Below are 17663 nucleotides of genomic sequence, written 5' to 3'. Positions count from 1 at the left end.
TACCACATCAAACTTGTTTCTGTGCAACGAGCATCTCTCTCTGCTTACTGTTACGCAAACGCAGATTGATGCGAAACTCTCAGAGCTGTGCGCAATTTGTGAATGCTGCCTTTATTGCTTTGATCATCACAATCAGCGCTTTGACTCACCCCACAGCCACAGACAGCTGTTGGTTCATTGTCAGCTAATGCAGTGTATTAATGTAGCAACAGCAGAGGGGATATTGATAATGAGAGCCGAGTATATAACTACAATAGCTGCAAATCTACCTCCCAGCAGCCTCTGTAGGTGGGAAATGACTGCTTTTGTCTCTGTTTAAATACGTATCTTACTATGCATTCATTTGAATTACAATTCTCTATAAAAATTCTACATTGCATAAACTCCATTTTAAAATACTTGTATTCTGTAAGAAAATGGCAAAATGTAGCTATTTTCTGTCAAAAGAAAAGATATTAAAACTGTAACCTATTAAGGAAAAAGACATATGATACAATGTCTGCTTCAATGTATTATATTCTCATTACCTATTCAAGTCGTGCATAGAGCAAGTCTTATTACAATTCTAGGACACAGACCAATGCATAAGGCAGAGCAAATGATACTACAAGCTGTTATTGATATTTAAATGGCGGTGGGGGGGAGGGTTGGGGGACAGACTAACAGAGTCATCAATAAATTAGGTAAAAAGACTTTAATGAATGCAGTCATTTAAAACGTCTATATACAATATGCAAGTAATAAACAAGGATTTCTTCTAAGGGATGTTTGACCATGAATGATCACCAGAGGCGTCACTGTGTTGGATCAATGTGAGCAGTGGTAATAATGGAAGACTACGCTCTTCTTTATCCCACTCTGCAGTGTGCAAAGCTGTTATTTCATAAATTAGTTTATAAGGACTAAAAATCACATTAGTCTCTCCTTCATTGCGATGCCATGAGCAATTCGGAGAGCACAGTGCACACCAAAACATATGCAATAATACACATACGTAATTGTCCTTATAAGACCTTGTGCATTTCTTCATTTTACAGGTTGTTCAGAATTACTCTGAAGATGTGCTGGCTGTGTTAACGGGAAAAGAAGACAGGTTGGCACCATGGGTGATGGAGGAGCTTTACGGACAGAGGGAAATGCCCTGCTGAAGGCTGTGTTCCAAGGCAAGCTTCGTCTTGCCCGTTTGCTACTGGAGGGAGGTGCATACATCAATGAAGGCAATGAGCGTGGGGAGACACCCATCATGGCTGCCTGCATGGCGGGATACGATGACCTGCAGACACGTCAGAAAATGGTACGCTATCTTTTAGAGAAAGGTGCTGACCTGAATATCCCTGATAAGTCAGGCCGGACTGCCTTGATGCACGCATGCTCTGAGCGGGCTGGCAAAGATGTTGTGTCACTACTCCTGGAGAATGGTGCAGACCCAAGTCTCAAAGACTACTCTGGGTCCTCAGCTCTAATGCATGCCATCAACAGAGGTGATCGAGAAACCCTACAGATACTTCTAGATGCCTGTAAGGCCAAAGGCAAAGAGGTGATCATTATAACCACAGATACCTCACCCTCAGGCACTAAGAAGACCAAGCAGTACCTGAACTCTCCTCCTTCACCAGGTGTGGTTGACAAACTCTCACCAGCCTGTATGTCTCCTTCAGAGGTGGAGATCCGAACCTCAAACTCACCTGCTGGAGAAGAGGAAGAAGGCATCTTCAGCTTTGCTCTTACTTCTGCCCTTCCATTGCCCTCCAACAGGCCACCAGGTGAGAGGAGACCACCACCACGCAAGCTTCTCAAAAGACTGAACTCAGAGCCCTGGGGCCTAGTGGCACCAAGTGTACTGGCTGAGAGAGGTGAGATGTTGGAGGGCAGCCTAGCAGAGGAGGACAAGGTGGTATCAGAGATGAATGGCATGTCAATCTCTGGTCCAGGGAGACCACTGCTCTCGCGCAGGCACAGCATTGAAACTCATGACCCGTGCTCACCAAAGCCAATTGATCGCTCCTGCTCAGAAGATTGTGCAGCCCTCTCTGGTTCTTCTTGGGCTGACAAGGTGCAGCAGCATCAGTCACTGTACCGCAGAAACACGGCGCCTGAGTCGCAAGAGAATGCCGGTCATAACCGTGCTCTGACTCACCCCAAACTTACACGCATGGAGCACTATGAGTCAGATACACACCTGTGTCCTGAGTCCATTCCTGGATCTCCAGATTCTGGTCGTGTGTCCGTGGAGCGTCGCAAGTACAATGCCTCACCACTATCATTAGTTGCCAGTTCCTCACGGGAGTCCCTAGAGAGCATCCCAAACTCAGTGTCCCCCATCACTATGAGGAGGAGACCCCCAGGCTTGTTGGAGCGGAGAGGCTCTGGCACACTCCTGCTGGACCACATCTCACACACTCGCCCTGGATTTCTTCCCCCACTCAATGTCAACCCTCAGAGACCCATTCCGGACATCCGGACCAATGGCAAGCCCTCGTCACCCGTGCACTCTGGAAACAAGATCTTGCTGCCCGTAGCACCCACATCACCAAAGCGTGTTCTGGATTTCAAGATGAAGAAGAAGCTGATGAGGAGGCACTCCATGCAGACAGAACAGATGAAGCAGCTCTCCACCTTTCAGGAGCTAATAGCAGAGAAGGTCATGGAGGTCAATGGAGACTAAAAGTTAAGAGAGAATATCTCACTCTGTCTCTCTCTCTGTCAATCACTCTCTCTCTCTCTCACACACACACACACACACACACACACAGAGGGAGAGAGAGAGAGAGAGAGAGAGAAAGAAAGAGAGAGAGAGAGAGAGAGAGAGAGAGAAATACCATTACAACTGGATAATGAAACACTGACTAGTCTAAAATACATAAACCATATTCTTTATGGCTAATGTTACTGACAGTGAATGAGAATGAACAGGCACCAGTTATGCCAACTGGTGGTTACTGACTTCCAATTATTTTTGGCCATGTTAGCACATATGGCCAAGCTGTTCCTTAATCATTTCATTTATTTTTGATTTCGCATATTTACTGTCATTTTTGACAAACAGTTCTTCTCTTCAAAATGTTCACTTTTACACTTGAACTTGTTTCATGAAGTTTTGTTAAATATGTCAGCAAGGTTAATGTTGCTGGCAAAGTGATGCGCTGTCCTTTAAAAGTATATCAAAGGAGAATATAAAAATGATCCGTTTCTACTGGGTGCAAACCAAATGCCAGCATTCAGTTTTTTTCCCCAAAATCATTATGATTGCTAAAAAAAATCCAAAAAAAAAAAAAACCCTTCCATTTACTGCACACTAATCTCTATTATTTAAGATGCCTTTTACTGATGACTAATCACTTTATTAAGGTTGGACTTTGACCACTTTTGTTTGGTTGTAGCATTAACAACAAGAATCGAAACATTTTTGATGACTACAAATGTACACCACTGAAACCGCTGGTGTGTGATGACCACTATATGTATGATTTAAAAAAAATTCTTAAAAAGTGCAATTCTTGGAGAATCCCAAAGAAGTTGATTAATATCCGTTCACACTCACATTTACTAAAATGCGGGGAAGATACAAAAAAACTCAATACGAAGAGCACGGATGTTGTGTCATGTGTGCACAAGAGGCAGAGCGCACATGTAGATATTGTACAGATTTCACAGGCAGTAAAATAACCATTAGTATTTCAAGTATATCTGTGTGCAATATTTTGTGCTGCAAGATCTCTGGTTTATATTATTGTGGTGAACGTTGGATAATCAGTTACATTTGCAGCACGAAGGGTAATTTGCACTTCTGCAGAAAAATGTAGTGTGGAATCATGGACACAACAAACTATGTTAACCCTTACAAAAAGAGTATACACACATTTGAAATTAAATTATTTTCAGTGTAGTGTTTGTCAGTGTAGAGAGAGAAATATCTATATATATATATTACAAATAAACAAGAATTAGTTTAACAGAGCTTAAAAGGTGTTTAATAGTCTTGCTTTTGTTTTGTTGATGCTATATTCAAGTGATTTTGTTTAGAAAATAAGTTATTTCTGTGGATTCAACTACATGTACTTTAATATGAAAACAAAAAAGTAGAGTAATATTTTTCTATACCTCTGTGATGGCCCATTTATCATCTATTGTCCATCTTATAAATCAAAACAATATTACTGCTGTAGATCTTTGGGCGGAAATCATCTCTACTTTCAGTGTGGCATTTTTTCCCCACAACTAACATTTTAGAACATTCAAGGAGAAAAAAAAGTACAAGCATAAATGTTTGTTATTTAATTATGGACTTATATATTTTTAAAACCATTTGAAACCACCTCTTATATATATTATTGAAACCACCACTTTATATTTTAATTAGCAAGTTCTCTAGTTGCTACCTTTATTCTAGTGTGGTGTCTCATCATCATTCCAAAACCTCTCTATGCTCCAGAGAGCAGTGAGTAGTTGCACTGAGTTTTCCCTGTTTCTGAATAACATTGTGGAAGTTCACAAAATTCTATGTTGTACAAAACTCTGTGACCTTGTTGAAATTGTGCTCAGGTATGTCTGATCAGACCTAAAAATAAATTTAAAAAAAAGTACAAGAGTCTTCAGTTGTGTTAGGCTGTGTACACAAAGGACATTTCATGATGTGCTGCTAAGTCTCGTTGGTTAACAGGAAAATAACAACTGTGTATCCGAGTGTTTTAGTTTGCATTGTGTCAAAGGGATAGCAGTTACACTATCAACATCTACTTCAATGGATTTACTATTTATTGTAATTTTGTATGTTTGGTGTGGTACACTGATAAAACTGTACTGAACTGAATCATTACTTGCTAAAAACGTAGATGACTCTTGTGTTAGCAGTAAGCCTTAGGGACGACAAGCACTAGGCTAGTGTCCGTGTAACAGTCTGCACAACACCACGATGGGAAATAGTCTCATATTCATGTGAGACATTTTATGGTGCTTTGAATAAAGGCATGACTAAACCAAAAAACTGTGTCTGGTGAAGTTATTTAGCTCCATGTTATCTCAGAGATACCACTGTAATATGTTACAATGGCAGAGGGAGAGAGAATATGAACAGAAAGTTTGAAGGTGAAACTCAAGACAGTTTGCTAAGTGGGACCTCAACTGGTTAAAATAGTCATCACTATTCCCATGTCCCAAAGTCCATCTACCAGACTTTGTGTTTTCTGGTAAATGTCCAAGAGTATCCTTTACCTCTAATTTGTAAAAGCACGGTGTGCAAGAGCACAATAAATACATTAGCCTCTTTATGATACATTACATGGAATATACAGTTTTGTAGATGCATCCTCTCTGTTTGACATGTCTGCAATTTATACTGCACAAATTGTCATACCAGAAGAGCTGAACAAACAGTTTTTCAATAAAGTGCTACAAAAATAATAGCAGTGCCTGACCTCACTAATGCTCTTGTGGTTGAGTGGATGAATCCCCACAGCCATGCTCCAAAATCTAGTGGAATTATCCCAGAGTGGAGGTTATTATAACATCAAACTGGGAATAAATCAGGAGTGGGATGTTCAACAAGCACATATGGGTGTGATGGTCAATTGTCCACAAACGTTTGGTCATATTGAGTACTGCATATTGCAAATAAATCTGCAGATAAAGCTAGCTAATACACAGTAGCTACATAGCTAAACTAGCTTGCTACATATTTTCCCATTATCTGTTTCATGTCTACATTATATAGAGTCTCCTCTGAAAGTGTTGGAACAGCAAAGGCAATTCTTTTGTTTTTTATATATACTGAAGATATTCAGTGGGGGCTTGGGGGGGGGGGTGGTTGTGGTTATGGGGTAATTGGTAAATTGTTGTCATATGGCAAAAGTGTGCAATGGCAGAGAGTGTCACATAATCAAAAATAACACAACATGTATGAGATTATAATTCCAATTACTTCCAATTACTGCATTTTCCAGAGTATATGTTTCAGAGTTTTGTTGCCACCTAGTAAGCATGTGAAGTTATCTTCTCGGAAGAAATTACAGTTGTACAAAGTATGTGGACGGATTTACTCACTCAAAATACATACAAAAATTAGATCCAAACAGGTTTTGGGTATCTTTTTCATTCTTATTCCTGAATTCTTAATTCTTTCTCTTGAAACATAACATTTAGAACATATCGTGCAATTGCAAAATGTCTGAAATTACAAAAGTTTTTCTTACTTTGAATGTGAAAAAATTTAAATATGCTATTAGAGAAGCCTAGTGTCTTTTTTGCTATGTAGACCTGTTTCATTTCATGAATGCACATACCACAATATGCATGTATGGCAACAATCACATTTTACCATTTAACAGAATACTCAAAATATATAAACTTGTTTAAATGACAAAGAATAAATGTTAACTTACCTCAAGTAGTGTTTCATCTCTTTCCTAGTTTTGCCTAAATATTGAAAAATTAATACAATTTTGAGATCCCTCTGAGGATGACCTTCACCATGCCATGTGATTGCACAAAAGTGTATTTTATTATTGTATTTGTTTTATTTTATTTTGGGAAGGAAGGGGGTTTGTGCATAAAACTCAAGCTCACGGGTCACACTGCCATTTTAATCTCAAACCCATGGGTCACATTTAAGCCCATGGGTCACACTGCCACTGCCACAACCCAACTCTTTTGTTGAGTTGGCAGTGTGTTTTGGGTCATTGTCTTGCTGCATGATGACATTCCTCCCAATTATACTGGATGTATTTCTCAGTAAATTGGCAGACTAAATATTCCTGTCAACTTCTGAATTCATTCTACTGCTACCATCATGAGCTACATCATCAATAAAGACTATTGAACTTGTTCCAGAAGCAGCCATGCAAGCCCAAGCTATGGCACTAACTCCGCCATGCTTGACCAATGAGCTTGTATGTTTTGGATCATGAGCAGATCCTTTCTTTCTCCACCCTTTTGCTTTTCCATCATTCTGGTAGAGATTATTCTTGGTTCCAGAACTTTTGTGGCTCATCTCTGTATTTCTTTGCAAATTCCAATCTAGCTTTCTGATTCTTACTGCTGATGAGTGAGAATGGTTTGCATCTTGTGCTATGGTCTCTATATTTCTGTTCTTTATCTTCTCTGAACAGTGGATTGTGATAACTTTACCTCTGCCCTGTGGAGGCTGTTGGTGATGTCACTAACTGTTGTTTTGGGTTTTTCTTCAAAGCTCTCACTATGTTTGTCATCAACAGCTGTTGGGCATTTTTTGGCCAACCTGTACCATGTCTATTGGTGGTTTCTTTCTTTTTCATGACATTACAAATTATTATCCTGATTTTTTTGCCCATGCTTGTGCAATGGCTCTGATTGATTTTCTCAGCTTCAAAATGGCTTGCTTTCCTCCTATAGACAGCTCTCTGGTCTTCATGTTGGCTTATCCTTTTTAACAACAAATGCAGTCTTCACAGGTCATAAAATGTTTGATTTGTGTTGTGGTTTCAAGGTTTGAAATGTGCCTAATTCTCGAATAAATGGCTGGAATGTTTTTCATTAAAAACACAGTGGTAATGCATAAAATTAAAACATTAAAATATAAAACCATTTTACATATAAATAAATATCTTGCATGCAAACAAACAACTAGAAATAAACCTGCCATTGAATCCAAGACCATTTCCTTACTCTCAGATCACATCATCCTGTTACAGCAATTGTTATATCCAATGAAAAGCCATTTGAGGTAGGGTAACAAAGGTGTTCCTACCCATCAGTGGAACAGTAGCAAGACCAACTGTCAATTAATTGCACATTACTCCACTCCATGTGTAACTCACCATAAGCTCCAGGATGCAGCAAGTGTACCTGAGAACTTTTGCCCACTCCAGAAATGCTTCAAATAAGTGTGCACATGGGAGGTAAGTAAACAAAAGCATGAATGTTGTCTTAATAAGTACTTAATCTTGCTATTTAGAAGAGAACCAGCGTACGAGTGAGTGACTTTGGGACAGGCCCTATGGATACATCCCAGTATTCTAATTGATCCCTTCTTGTCTCTTCAATCTTACATCTGACACATTAAATCATGCCATCTTTAAGGGTGTATTAATTCTTAAAATAAACATGAAATGGAAAATTTTGAGATGATTACCCTCCATCTTCCCGTGCCAAATGAGCGTACCCTCATGTTACATTTTTAACATGTACAACTTGTAACCATGTCCATCAAAGCTGGCAGTAGACTCCAATCTGCATGCACCAACCCCTCTGTGACAGAGATGTAGGGCAGCTCTCTGCCAATCTTGTTTATGTATGGTGCTAAGTGTGGTTTGCGTGTTCACTGATGGACATGTGTAAATCAACCCTCTGAAGCCTCTGCTGTGTAACAGGGTTGTTCAAGTGTGGATTACGTCAGTGGATCGGAGCAATGCATATTTCCATCTCTCCATTGTCCCAGAAGACAGATGCCTCTTGAAATTTATCTTCAAAGAACAGCAGTTCTGATTCAAAGACATCAGTATTCTGCCTCTTCCTAGCACAACAGGTGGTCTTGAGATGTATCCAGGAGGTGCTGGTTCTGCAAATGGTGTGCACCCCTTTATCTGGATCTAGTGCACTGCTTTATGACTTTAGTACTAGTCTTCCTGCAGTGATTGCTAGTCAGTGGAAAGACCCCATCTACACTAAGGTTGTTTGTGGCAGCTTGGGCAGTGCATCACAGCACCATGGATGGAGTCTCACTAGGGGGCTCATAAACTTCACAACCTCCCCCAAGTGCCTAACAAGGGATCTTCCCCTTACGAGCCCATGTTAGTAGAGTACTTCCCCTTATGAGCCCATGAGTGATAAAGTGCAATAAAAATTAACGGGAGACGTGCATGCCTTTGCTGATAAGCTCACCTTGCATGTATTGGTGACCAGATGACTATGGAATGATGTCGTGGTTGACCTGGCAGAATTCCAGGAGGGTGGACCTGCTAAACCAGCTCCCTTGTTATGACAAATATTGTTATATCAAATATTACATCATATGGTGACTTTGTTGAAGGTCTTGGCATGCATGCATAAGAAGGTGATGTGCACCACCCCAGGTGGTTATCCAGGGCTACAACTAGCAATATCCCACAACATTCGCATGAAGGGCTCTTCTGGCTAATACATTTGTGCTCAATTCTTCCTGTTTGTTTCCTTTTCATGTATCATTTCTTCAGAGGGAAGAACTAAGAAGTGAGGAAGGGAAGCGAGTAGCAAGAAAAAACTATTAAAGAAATGAGAAAACATGGCTTTAAGAGGTCAGATGTGACCAGCTTCCTTCACACATGGTCCCCGTGGTGTATTTGATGCACTCTTCTGCACTCTCTACTGGATGCACTGTATATTGCACATACTGCAAAAAGAATAAATTACCTTATTAAATTAGTCTATCTAGGTATTTTGTTTGTAAAGTAACATTGTAAATTAAAATGGAATCTAATTTAGTATCACAGCAAAAAGTAAATTATTATAAGAAGAAGACTAAACTCACATGGTATACTCTTACACTAAAAAGGTTTCTCAATGCTTAGTTTGGAAAGTTAATAGTTCTAGCTTTCTAAGAGGAGCTCATTTTAACCTTTGCAAAAAGGGATACTCTCTGTTGTAGGATTTGACATAAAACATTAAGTGAAGAACACTTTATGGTGCAAGACAGATCCTTTTATCCTTAAAAGTGTAACAAGACCAGTCTATTACCCCAACATTAGTAACATGTCTGTACTCACGTAAGCCTTAAAAGTAAATCACATTAATTTAAATTTGCAACTAATTCTTATATCTTTATATGATGTGCCCTTTATACACATAACCTTATGGTTTCTGACGTACTAATAGCAATCTCATGAATACATATACAGCATTTCTGTTACTGGGTAAAACCCTCACCACAACAAGCAGTGGCAGAATTCAATAATAAATATTATATCTTTGATGAGGAGTTGTGATTTCCAACCCTGTAACAAAATGGCAGAATGAAGAGGACTAAAGAAGAAAAGAGAAGAAACACATGTCTGCTGATTAGAGGTGCTGCAACAACGGAGAAAGTGTAGATGATAACAAGGGCTCGGAGTGGGCAGGTGGGCTTCTAGGGAAAGAAAATCATCCAAGGGAAGGAAGATCTCACACAGAAGAACCAATGCATAAAACAGTCAAAAGGCCCAAAATTCCTGGTGACCCTGATGGTAAAACAGACGAATGATGAAAGTGAAAAAAATAAAAATCCACTGTTAATTAATTTCTTCCATTTTTTTTTATTGTAAGCTTATTTACTGAAATTATATGGAGCAACATTTGGCCTGCAAGAAAACGTTTCTTTCTTCCTTCTGTTCAGTTTTCACATTCGGCTTAGCATTCCATAGCAAATACAGCATGTTGCGTTTATAACAACAAATAACAGCAAAGAAAGTGAAGAGCAAGAGCATTTTCCAGCCCTGGGATCATAAATGGCCATTTCCAGAGGACTAACATTAAAGAACTGAGTACATCTCTGATTGCCAGAGGCAACAACATTTCACTGAGTTGTCTGAGCTAATGTACAAAGGGCTATGTGTTAATTTCAAACTTTAACACAGACAATTAAGTGAAACACTGTGGCCAAGTCTTCAAACGGAAGGTCTTAGGTGGATGAAGCACAGAGCACAACTGATACAGAGGGGACAAAAACATATTTAAGAATGAATCAAAAATAAAATTGTAATTTCATACATTTTGTGTAGCACTACACAGGGAACACGTGACAAAATGACACTCACAATATCAATGGCTTTTGTTTTTTTCCTATACAATGTACAAATGCATTGTTTCATGTTTTGAGCCCCAAAAGCTAAAGGCATATTTACAATACATTATTAAGAATACATCTGCTCATGCAAATAAGTATTTGTAATACTTGTTATAAGCTTAATATTCATAAAACCTTGACCAGTTTTCAAGTAAAGTAAGATACAGGGGCATGAAAAGGGGAAAAAATGGCTTAAATTTCTAAAAGAATTGTTTACAGGTAGTTCATAAGAAATATTTTTAAAAATCAGTTTTACAGATATGAAGACCTTTTTTTTTTAAACAACAAATGTACCGTGGGGCAAATGGTATAATGAAATAAAAAAGGGAACATATTATACTGTACATATTTTACAAAAGATGAATAAACAAAGATACATGTTTAATAGAGAAATGTGGAAAAGGTATTATCTATCATGGTGCAGGGCCATAACTGTTCATTTTCAGTCACGTCATAAAAAAAAAAAAAAAAAAAGAATAAAGATCACTTCTTGCCCAATATTGCACTGTGCACTTAAAGGGGCAGTACATGAGAAATTCCTCTGCTCAGTAAACTACATGATGAAGAGAGGAAAATCTGACAAGCAGCACCTTTAAAATTCAATACTTAGCACTATAAGTAATTATACTTTTACTTAACCTTACATGTTTAAAGTCAAAGGTGGACTGTCATAAAAGTCATTCTGATCATTTCCCATTTGATGAGAAAAATGACTAATTCAGGGAGAGCACCATAAAATAAATGATACACTACTACATGATCTTATGCAAAGCGCATACATGTATGTGAATGGAAAAGGAGTTAGTAAATGTGACCTCACAGGACTGAATGCTTAATATGATGTAGCTTACTGACAGGCTTATCCTTGCTGGGAAAGAACTGGACAAAGACAGACCTGAAAAGACACTGCAGGCTGTTTGCACAAGAAACCCTTACAGAAAAGTCTTTAGGAAATGGGGAGTAATGGCGAGTAAGTATTGCAGTCAGCTAAATGTAGCCAAAACCAAAGCTCTCCACATATAATAAGACTTCTTCATTTAAATCCCATCTTCTTAAAAAGACTGATAGTTGCTTTCAGAGTGGAAAAAAAAAACAGATGTCCATTTCAATTCAATTCTCTCAGCCAAGGAAGAGCTTTCATCTCTCTGTGTATGGTGCTGCCACACCCGCACACATTCAAAATATTAACTGCAAAATTAAAAACACATTCTCACCGGAAAGTGCATTAATGTACAAAACGTCCACACACACGCATTTTGAGTGATGAAGAGAGAAGGGGTTAAGCAGTGTTGAGGAGGGATTGCATACTTGCAGAGAGTGACTGCAGTTTACTGGTGAAGTTCACCACATACGGTCACTGATTGTGTTACACAGAAAGAGTAGCTGGTAAGCAGACTGACAGGCACTGCATGCAACGGGAACAGGGAGACGTGGTAGGATATGTGAAAGAGTGTGTTTGTGTGTGTGTGTGCTCATCTGAGAGAGAGTGAGAGAGAGAGAGAGAGAGGGAGAGAGAGAGAGAGAGAGAGAGAGAGAGAGAGAGAAAGAGAGAGTATATGAGTGAGCTTGTCATGAGTAGGTTGTTAATGCATGTGTTGGGGTTAAGTTTAAGAGTGAAGGCCTATTTCTGTCCAGTAATGGACTGGGATATGGAGCGAGGAGGAATCATGTCCAGCAGGTACTCTCGCTGTCTGTCTGCTAAACTAGATGACTTATGACCCCCAACATTACCAGAGCTCAGGTAAGCAATGTTGACTCCTGCAGAGAGTGAAAAAAAGAAAAGATTAGGATCTAAAAAGCTTACTACACTGTATTTCCTCACTATGATATAAAATCAGGCAAAATTGGGACTCATCTCTAATAAGCCTTATTTAATGAAGAGCCAAAAAAACATCAACGGAAACAAAAATGAATTACAGTATTTGATTATTTTAGGTCTAGTTTAAGGGTCTTCAAACTTTATGCCATCTTAGTACAGTCTCATTTAATCCAATTTAAAAGAGCCAGTGTGGCTACAGGTTTTCATTCGAGTCTAATCAGAGCCACAACTATTAATGAACTAATTATTATTTGAAGACCAAGATCAATTAATTAATACAAGTAGAATTAGTTGTGGCTCTTCACTGGCAGCAATAACAATCTGCACGCATACGAGTCCTTTATAAATAAGATTTAAAACCACCTTTCGTGAACACATTTAAAAACACTTCAAACTGCACCTTTAAATCCTAACACAAGAACATCACTTAGGCTCTGTAGCTTATAAACAAATCTGCACACCTATAAACTCAGATAAAGCTACAATATTTTAAATTGCATTTTTATCTAATTTAGATTATTCTGTTTAATTCTGCGTACTTAATAACACCCCATAAGAACTATAACTCTATTTTGTGTGTTCTGGTATAACATGTAGTAACATACTCATTACATGACACAAGGGATCTGCTTATACGTCCATCATGTGCCAATGCACAAACTACTTACCAGGAATGCCGTACAGCTGATGTCGGCTGTCGTGCTGTGACCGGCTGCTGGAGGTAGAGCAGTGTTTGCTGGTCATGCCCATTATAGTGCCAGGTAGCGCAAGCTGGGACGCCTGTGCAAAGTTGGATAGGACACCTCGTGCTGACCCAGAACCTGCAGCTGATACACTGCGCTGCAGGGACACCTGGGACTGAGCAACTTGTACCGAAGATGCCTGCAGGATAATATGCACACACACACATTCACAGTACATGTACACACTTGGGTGACCAGGTGGGTTTAGAAATATGTCTAACTTCTCAGTCCTTTCAGTTTTTATATTACATCCCGATTGCAGCCTATTTAGAAAAGCCGTGGACCTTGGGTAATTAATTATACCTAATGGAAAATGGCAAGACGGAAATTCTATTTGCAGGTTTCCAAACATTATATTTTTTTTTTACACACATAGTTACATTTACATTTATTCATTTAGCAGACGCTTTTATCCAAAGCGACTTACAAATGAGGAAATACAAGCATAGTTGACTGTGTTTATCTTCTTCTTCTTTATTAGGTATCATGTGCATTTGCGTACAGTGAGGGAAAGAAGTATTTGATCCCCTGCTGATTTTGTACGTTTGCCCACTGACAAAGAAATGATCAGTCTGTAATTTTAAGGGTAGATTTATTTGAACAGTGAGAGACAGAATAACAACAAAAAAAAGTCCAGAAAAACGCATGTCAAAAATGTTATAAATTGATTTGCATTTTAATGAGGGAAATATGTATTTGACCCCTTTGCAAAACATGACTTAGTACTTGGTGGCAAAACCCTTATTGGCAATCACAGAGGTCAGACGTTTCTTGTAGTTGGCCACCAGGTTTGCACACATCTCAGGAGGAATTTTGTCCCACTCCTCTTTGCAGATCTTCTCCAAGTCATTAAGGTTTCGAGGCTGACGTTTGGCAACTCGAACCTTCAGCTCCCTCCACAGATTTTCTATGGGATTAAGGTCTGGACACTGGCTAGGCCACTCCAGGACCTTAATGTGCTTCTTCTTGAGCCACTACTTTGTCGCCTTGGCCATGTGTTTTGGGTCATTGTCATGCTGGAATACCCATCCATGACCCATTTTCAATGCCCCGGCTGAGGGAAAGAGGTTCTCACCCAAGATTTGACGGTACATGGCCCCGTCCATTGTCCCTTTGATGCGGTGAAGTTGTCCTGTCCCCTTAGCAGAAAAACACCCCCAAAGCATAATGTTTCCATCTCCATGTTTGACGGTGGGGATGGTGTTCTTGGGGTCATAGGCAGCAGTCCTCCTCCTCCAAACACGGCAAGTTGAGTTGATGCCAAAGAGCTCCATTTTGGTCTCATCTGACCACAACACTTTCACCCAGTTGTCCTCTGAATCATTCAGATGTTCATTGGCAAACTTCAGACGGGCATGTATATGTGCTTTCTTGATCAGGGGGACCTTGCGGGCACTGCAGGATTTCAGTCCTTCACGGCGTGTTTGGGTGTTACCAATTGTTTTCTTGGTGACTATGGTCCCAGCTGCCTTGAGATCATTGACAAGATCCTCCCGTGTAGTTCTGGGCTGATTCCTCACTGTTCATGATCATTGCAACTCCACGAGATGAGATCTTGCATGGAGCCCCAGGCCGAGGGAGATTGACAGTTTTTTTGTGTCTCTTCCATTTGCGAATAATCGCACCATCTGTTGTCACCTTCTCACCAAGCTGCTTGGCAATGGTCTTGTAGCCCATTCCAGACTTGTGTAGGTCTACAATCTTGTCCCTGACATCCTTGGAGAGCTCTTTGGTCTTGGCCATGGTGGAGAGTTTGGAATCTGATTGATTGATTGCTTCTGTGGACAGGTGTCTTTTATACAGGTAACAAGCTGAGATTAGGAGCACTCCCTTTAAGAGTGTGCTCCTAATCTCAGCTCGTTAGCTGTATAAAAGACACCTGGGAGCCAGAAATCTTTCTGACTGAGAGGGGGCCAAATACTTGTTTCCCTCATTAAAATGCAAATCAATTTATAACATTTTTGACATGCGTTTTTCTGGATTTTCTTGTTGTTATTCTGTCTCTCACTGTTCAAATAAATCTACCATTAAAATTATAGACTGATCATTTCTTTGTCAGTGGGCAAACGTACAAAATCAGCAGGGGATCAAATACTTTTTTCCCCTCACTGTATTTTATCATGTACACCTGCATATACAATTACTGACCATAGGCCACAATATGCACAATTTGTCAGCACCTAATAAACAGAACATCAATAAATGGGACCACCGCTGACTATAAATTATCCTCAACAAATCAGTGGCACTGACATAGAAGTGTCACCTCTGAACAACTTTATTATGCCTACTTTGTTGAGCTCAGCTTCCTCCATGTACTGCGTGTTCATTTTTGCATTTCATTTAGCCTTTAATAGTCACTTTCTGACCATTTCTGACTACAGGATGCTGTTAGCTGAGTATTTATTAGTTGTCCCTCCTATTTTTGGGTTGGAGGTGTCCCTGCAATTCCCCAACAGCACCGCTGCACCTGAACCACTTGGAACAGTACCACTCACACACAACCATGTTAAAGAGTGCCTGATAAATAGTATGGTGATCGACTGGCAGTTCAGTTACTATAGGTTGCTACCTATAGTAGCTATATATACAGTAGGTGTACCTAATAAACTATACAGTAGGTGTATCTAATAAACTTTATACGATCCACTTATGTAGGTTCAAAGGGCTTTACAGTGCTTGTTCGTGTGTGTGTGTGTGTGTGTGTGTGTGTGTGTGTGTGTGTGTATACCTGTCTGATGGTGTGGTGCCTCATCATGGACTCAGCTTTGCTCACACTAGCAGCAGACACTGTAGAACTGGTGGACAGAGCAGCTTGTTGCTGTAATCTCTGTTCAATCTCCTACAAAACATACACACACACGCATACAAAGAATGAGCATATGAAGCACACAGTACACAAGTACCTCTCCATAGTGGTAAGCTGTAGTTGGGCAAACACCTAGGCGAGCTCGACTTTACCTGCTCTTGCTGCAGAGCCTTCACAAAGGCGTTTTTCAGCCTGTTAGTGTGTTCGGCTTTCAGAGCCTTCTTCTGATTGGACGTCATGCATGTTTCGCAAAGGATGCGTCCACCCTTCTCCTGCTTCCAGTGAGGGGTAAAGTCAGTTTTACACTGAGCACAAGCAAAGGGCTCCAGGCGACCACTTGCTCCACACAGCTTACCTACACACACACACACTTTAAATTTGAATTAATATCACAAAGAAAATAAAGAGAAGGCGAACAAATGGTAAACGAATCTCTGCACTATTAGCATTCTCACCCTGGCTGTCAAGGACGCTCTGCACCACCTCCTCCAAGCCCAGCAGGTAGATGAACTCAGAGTTGGCGGCTGAGGGCAGGAAGTAGAGGAGAGGTGCAGGTGGTTTAGGCAGCGGGATCTCCAGCAGGGTTTTCTCCAGCTGTTTACGTAGAGCCAATTTGGCTGCAGCCTGACTGCTGGCCACATCTTGCACAGAGCTAGAGGAGGAAGAGCCCACCCCAGAAACACTGACTCCACCTGTCACACCAGCCACACCCACTCCGCCTGTTATCCCAGCCACGCCCACTGCCTGCATGTGTGCCAGGTTCATGTAGATGGAGGAGGAGCTGGAACGCTGGGGGACGGACACCTGCTGACTAGAGGCCTGTAACAAGCACCACATGCGTGCAGACACACACACACACAGTGTTAATTCGTGTTTAATACATAAACTGACTTGCAAAAGATGTTTCAGATGGTGTCAAAACAAAAATACTGTAATATAATAAATCACACCCCATTTTCACTTTAAGGAGAATGCTCTGTATACTTTATAGCATTTCTTTCAATTTTCCATAAACATTTACTTTATTTAATTTTTCTTCATCTCTTAAAATTAAAAAGAGGCTGTTTTTGTTTGTCTTCTCTACATATACACTTTGGGCAGACACACAACTGTGTTCAAATTAAGACCCCAATACAAGTTTAAGAATCTCACGAAAGAACATCCCTGAAAGCCAGCCATAAACTAGGCTAGTACTACAACATAGAGGGGTCCATCTATAACACTCATTAGCATTGTTTGGTGGTTTAAAATTGTTAAAATGGAGACCTACGTTAGCGAATGTAAATCAGATTCAATTAAAAGTCGCAGTGGAATTGTGCCGTTTAAGCAGATAAATAGAATGACACGTTATATATGTATAGTAATGTGGTTATATACAGATCCAATGATGAATATGTAAATATGAGCTGTAGGAAAGACTACATAGTATATAAACTCATTGAATATTTTATTAGGAACACTATACCAATACTGGGTTGGGGCTCCCTTTGCTCAAATCTTCATGGCATGGATTCTGCAAGATGT

The 17663-nt window shown here is 39.9% G+C and overlaps 2 protein-coding genes across 5 annotated transcripts in view; one reads left to right on the top strand and one right to left on the bottom strand.

The window, feature by feature from the left end:
• The first annotated feature begins 958 nt into the window (after nt 1-958).
• On the top strand, nt 959-2665 carry LOC128612829 (ankyrin repeat domain-containing protein 34A). The gene has a single exon (XM_053633300.1). The coding sequence runs from the start codon at nt 1103-1105 to the stop codon at nt 2663-2665; it is 1563 nt and encodes a 520-aa protein (XP_053489275.1). The 5' UTR covers nt 959-1102.
• A 6685-nt stretch (nt 2666-9350) lies between these two features.
• Nucleotides 9351-17663, bottom strand: part of LOC128609615 (transcriptional repressor p66-beta-like) — a 30156-nt gene continuing 21843 nt past the window's right edge. For all 4 annotated transcript variants that reach the window (XM_053628223.1, XM_053628232.1, XM_053628250.1 and 1 more), the window contains exons 7-11: nt 16595-16958; nt 16292-16494; nt 16062-16172; nt 13256-13469; nt 9351-12526 (exon numbers count right to left, since the gene is read on the bottom strand). In XM_053628223.1, coding sequence (XP_053484198.1) covers nt 12390-12526; nt 13256-13469; nt 16062-16172; nt 16292-16494; nt 16595-16958 — 1029 coding nt within the window. In that variant the 3' untranslated portion in view covers nt 9351-12389. The remainder of the gene's footprint in view (nt 12527-13255; nt 13470-16061; nt 16173-16291; nt 16495-16594; nt 16959-17663) is intronic.

This window comes from Ictalurus furcatus, chromosome 1 (genome assembly GCF_023375685.1).
Source record: "Ictalurus furcatus strain D&B chromosome 1, Billie_1.0, whole genome shotgun sequence".
Lineage (NCBI taxonomy): Eukaryota > Metazoa > Chordata > Actinopteri > Siluriformes > Ictaluridae > Ictalurus > Ictalurus furcatus.
This window is presented reverse-complemented; position numbering and strand designations above follow the sequence as displayed.

Coding starts and splice junctions, on each gene's coding strand:
- LOC128612829 (XM_053633300.1), top strand. CDS start 1,103: ATGGGTGATGGAGGAGCTTTACGGACAGAGGGAAATGCCCTGCTGAAG.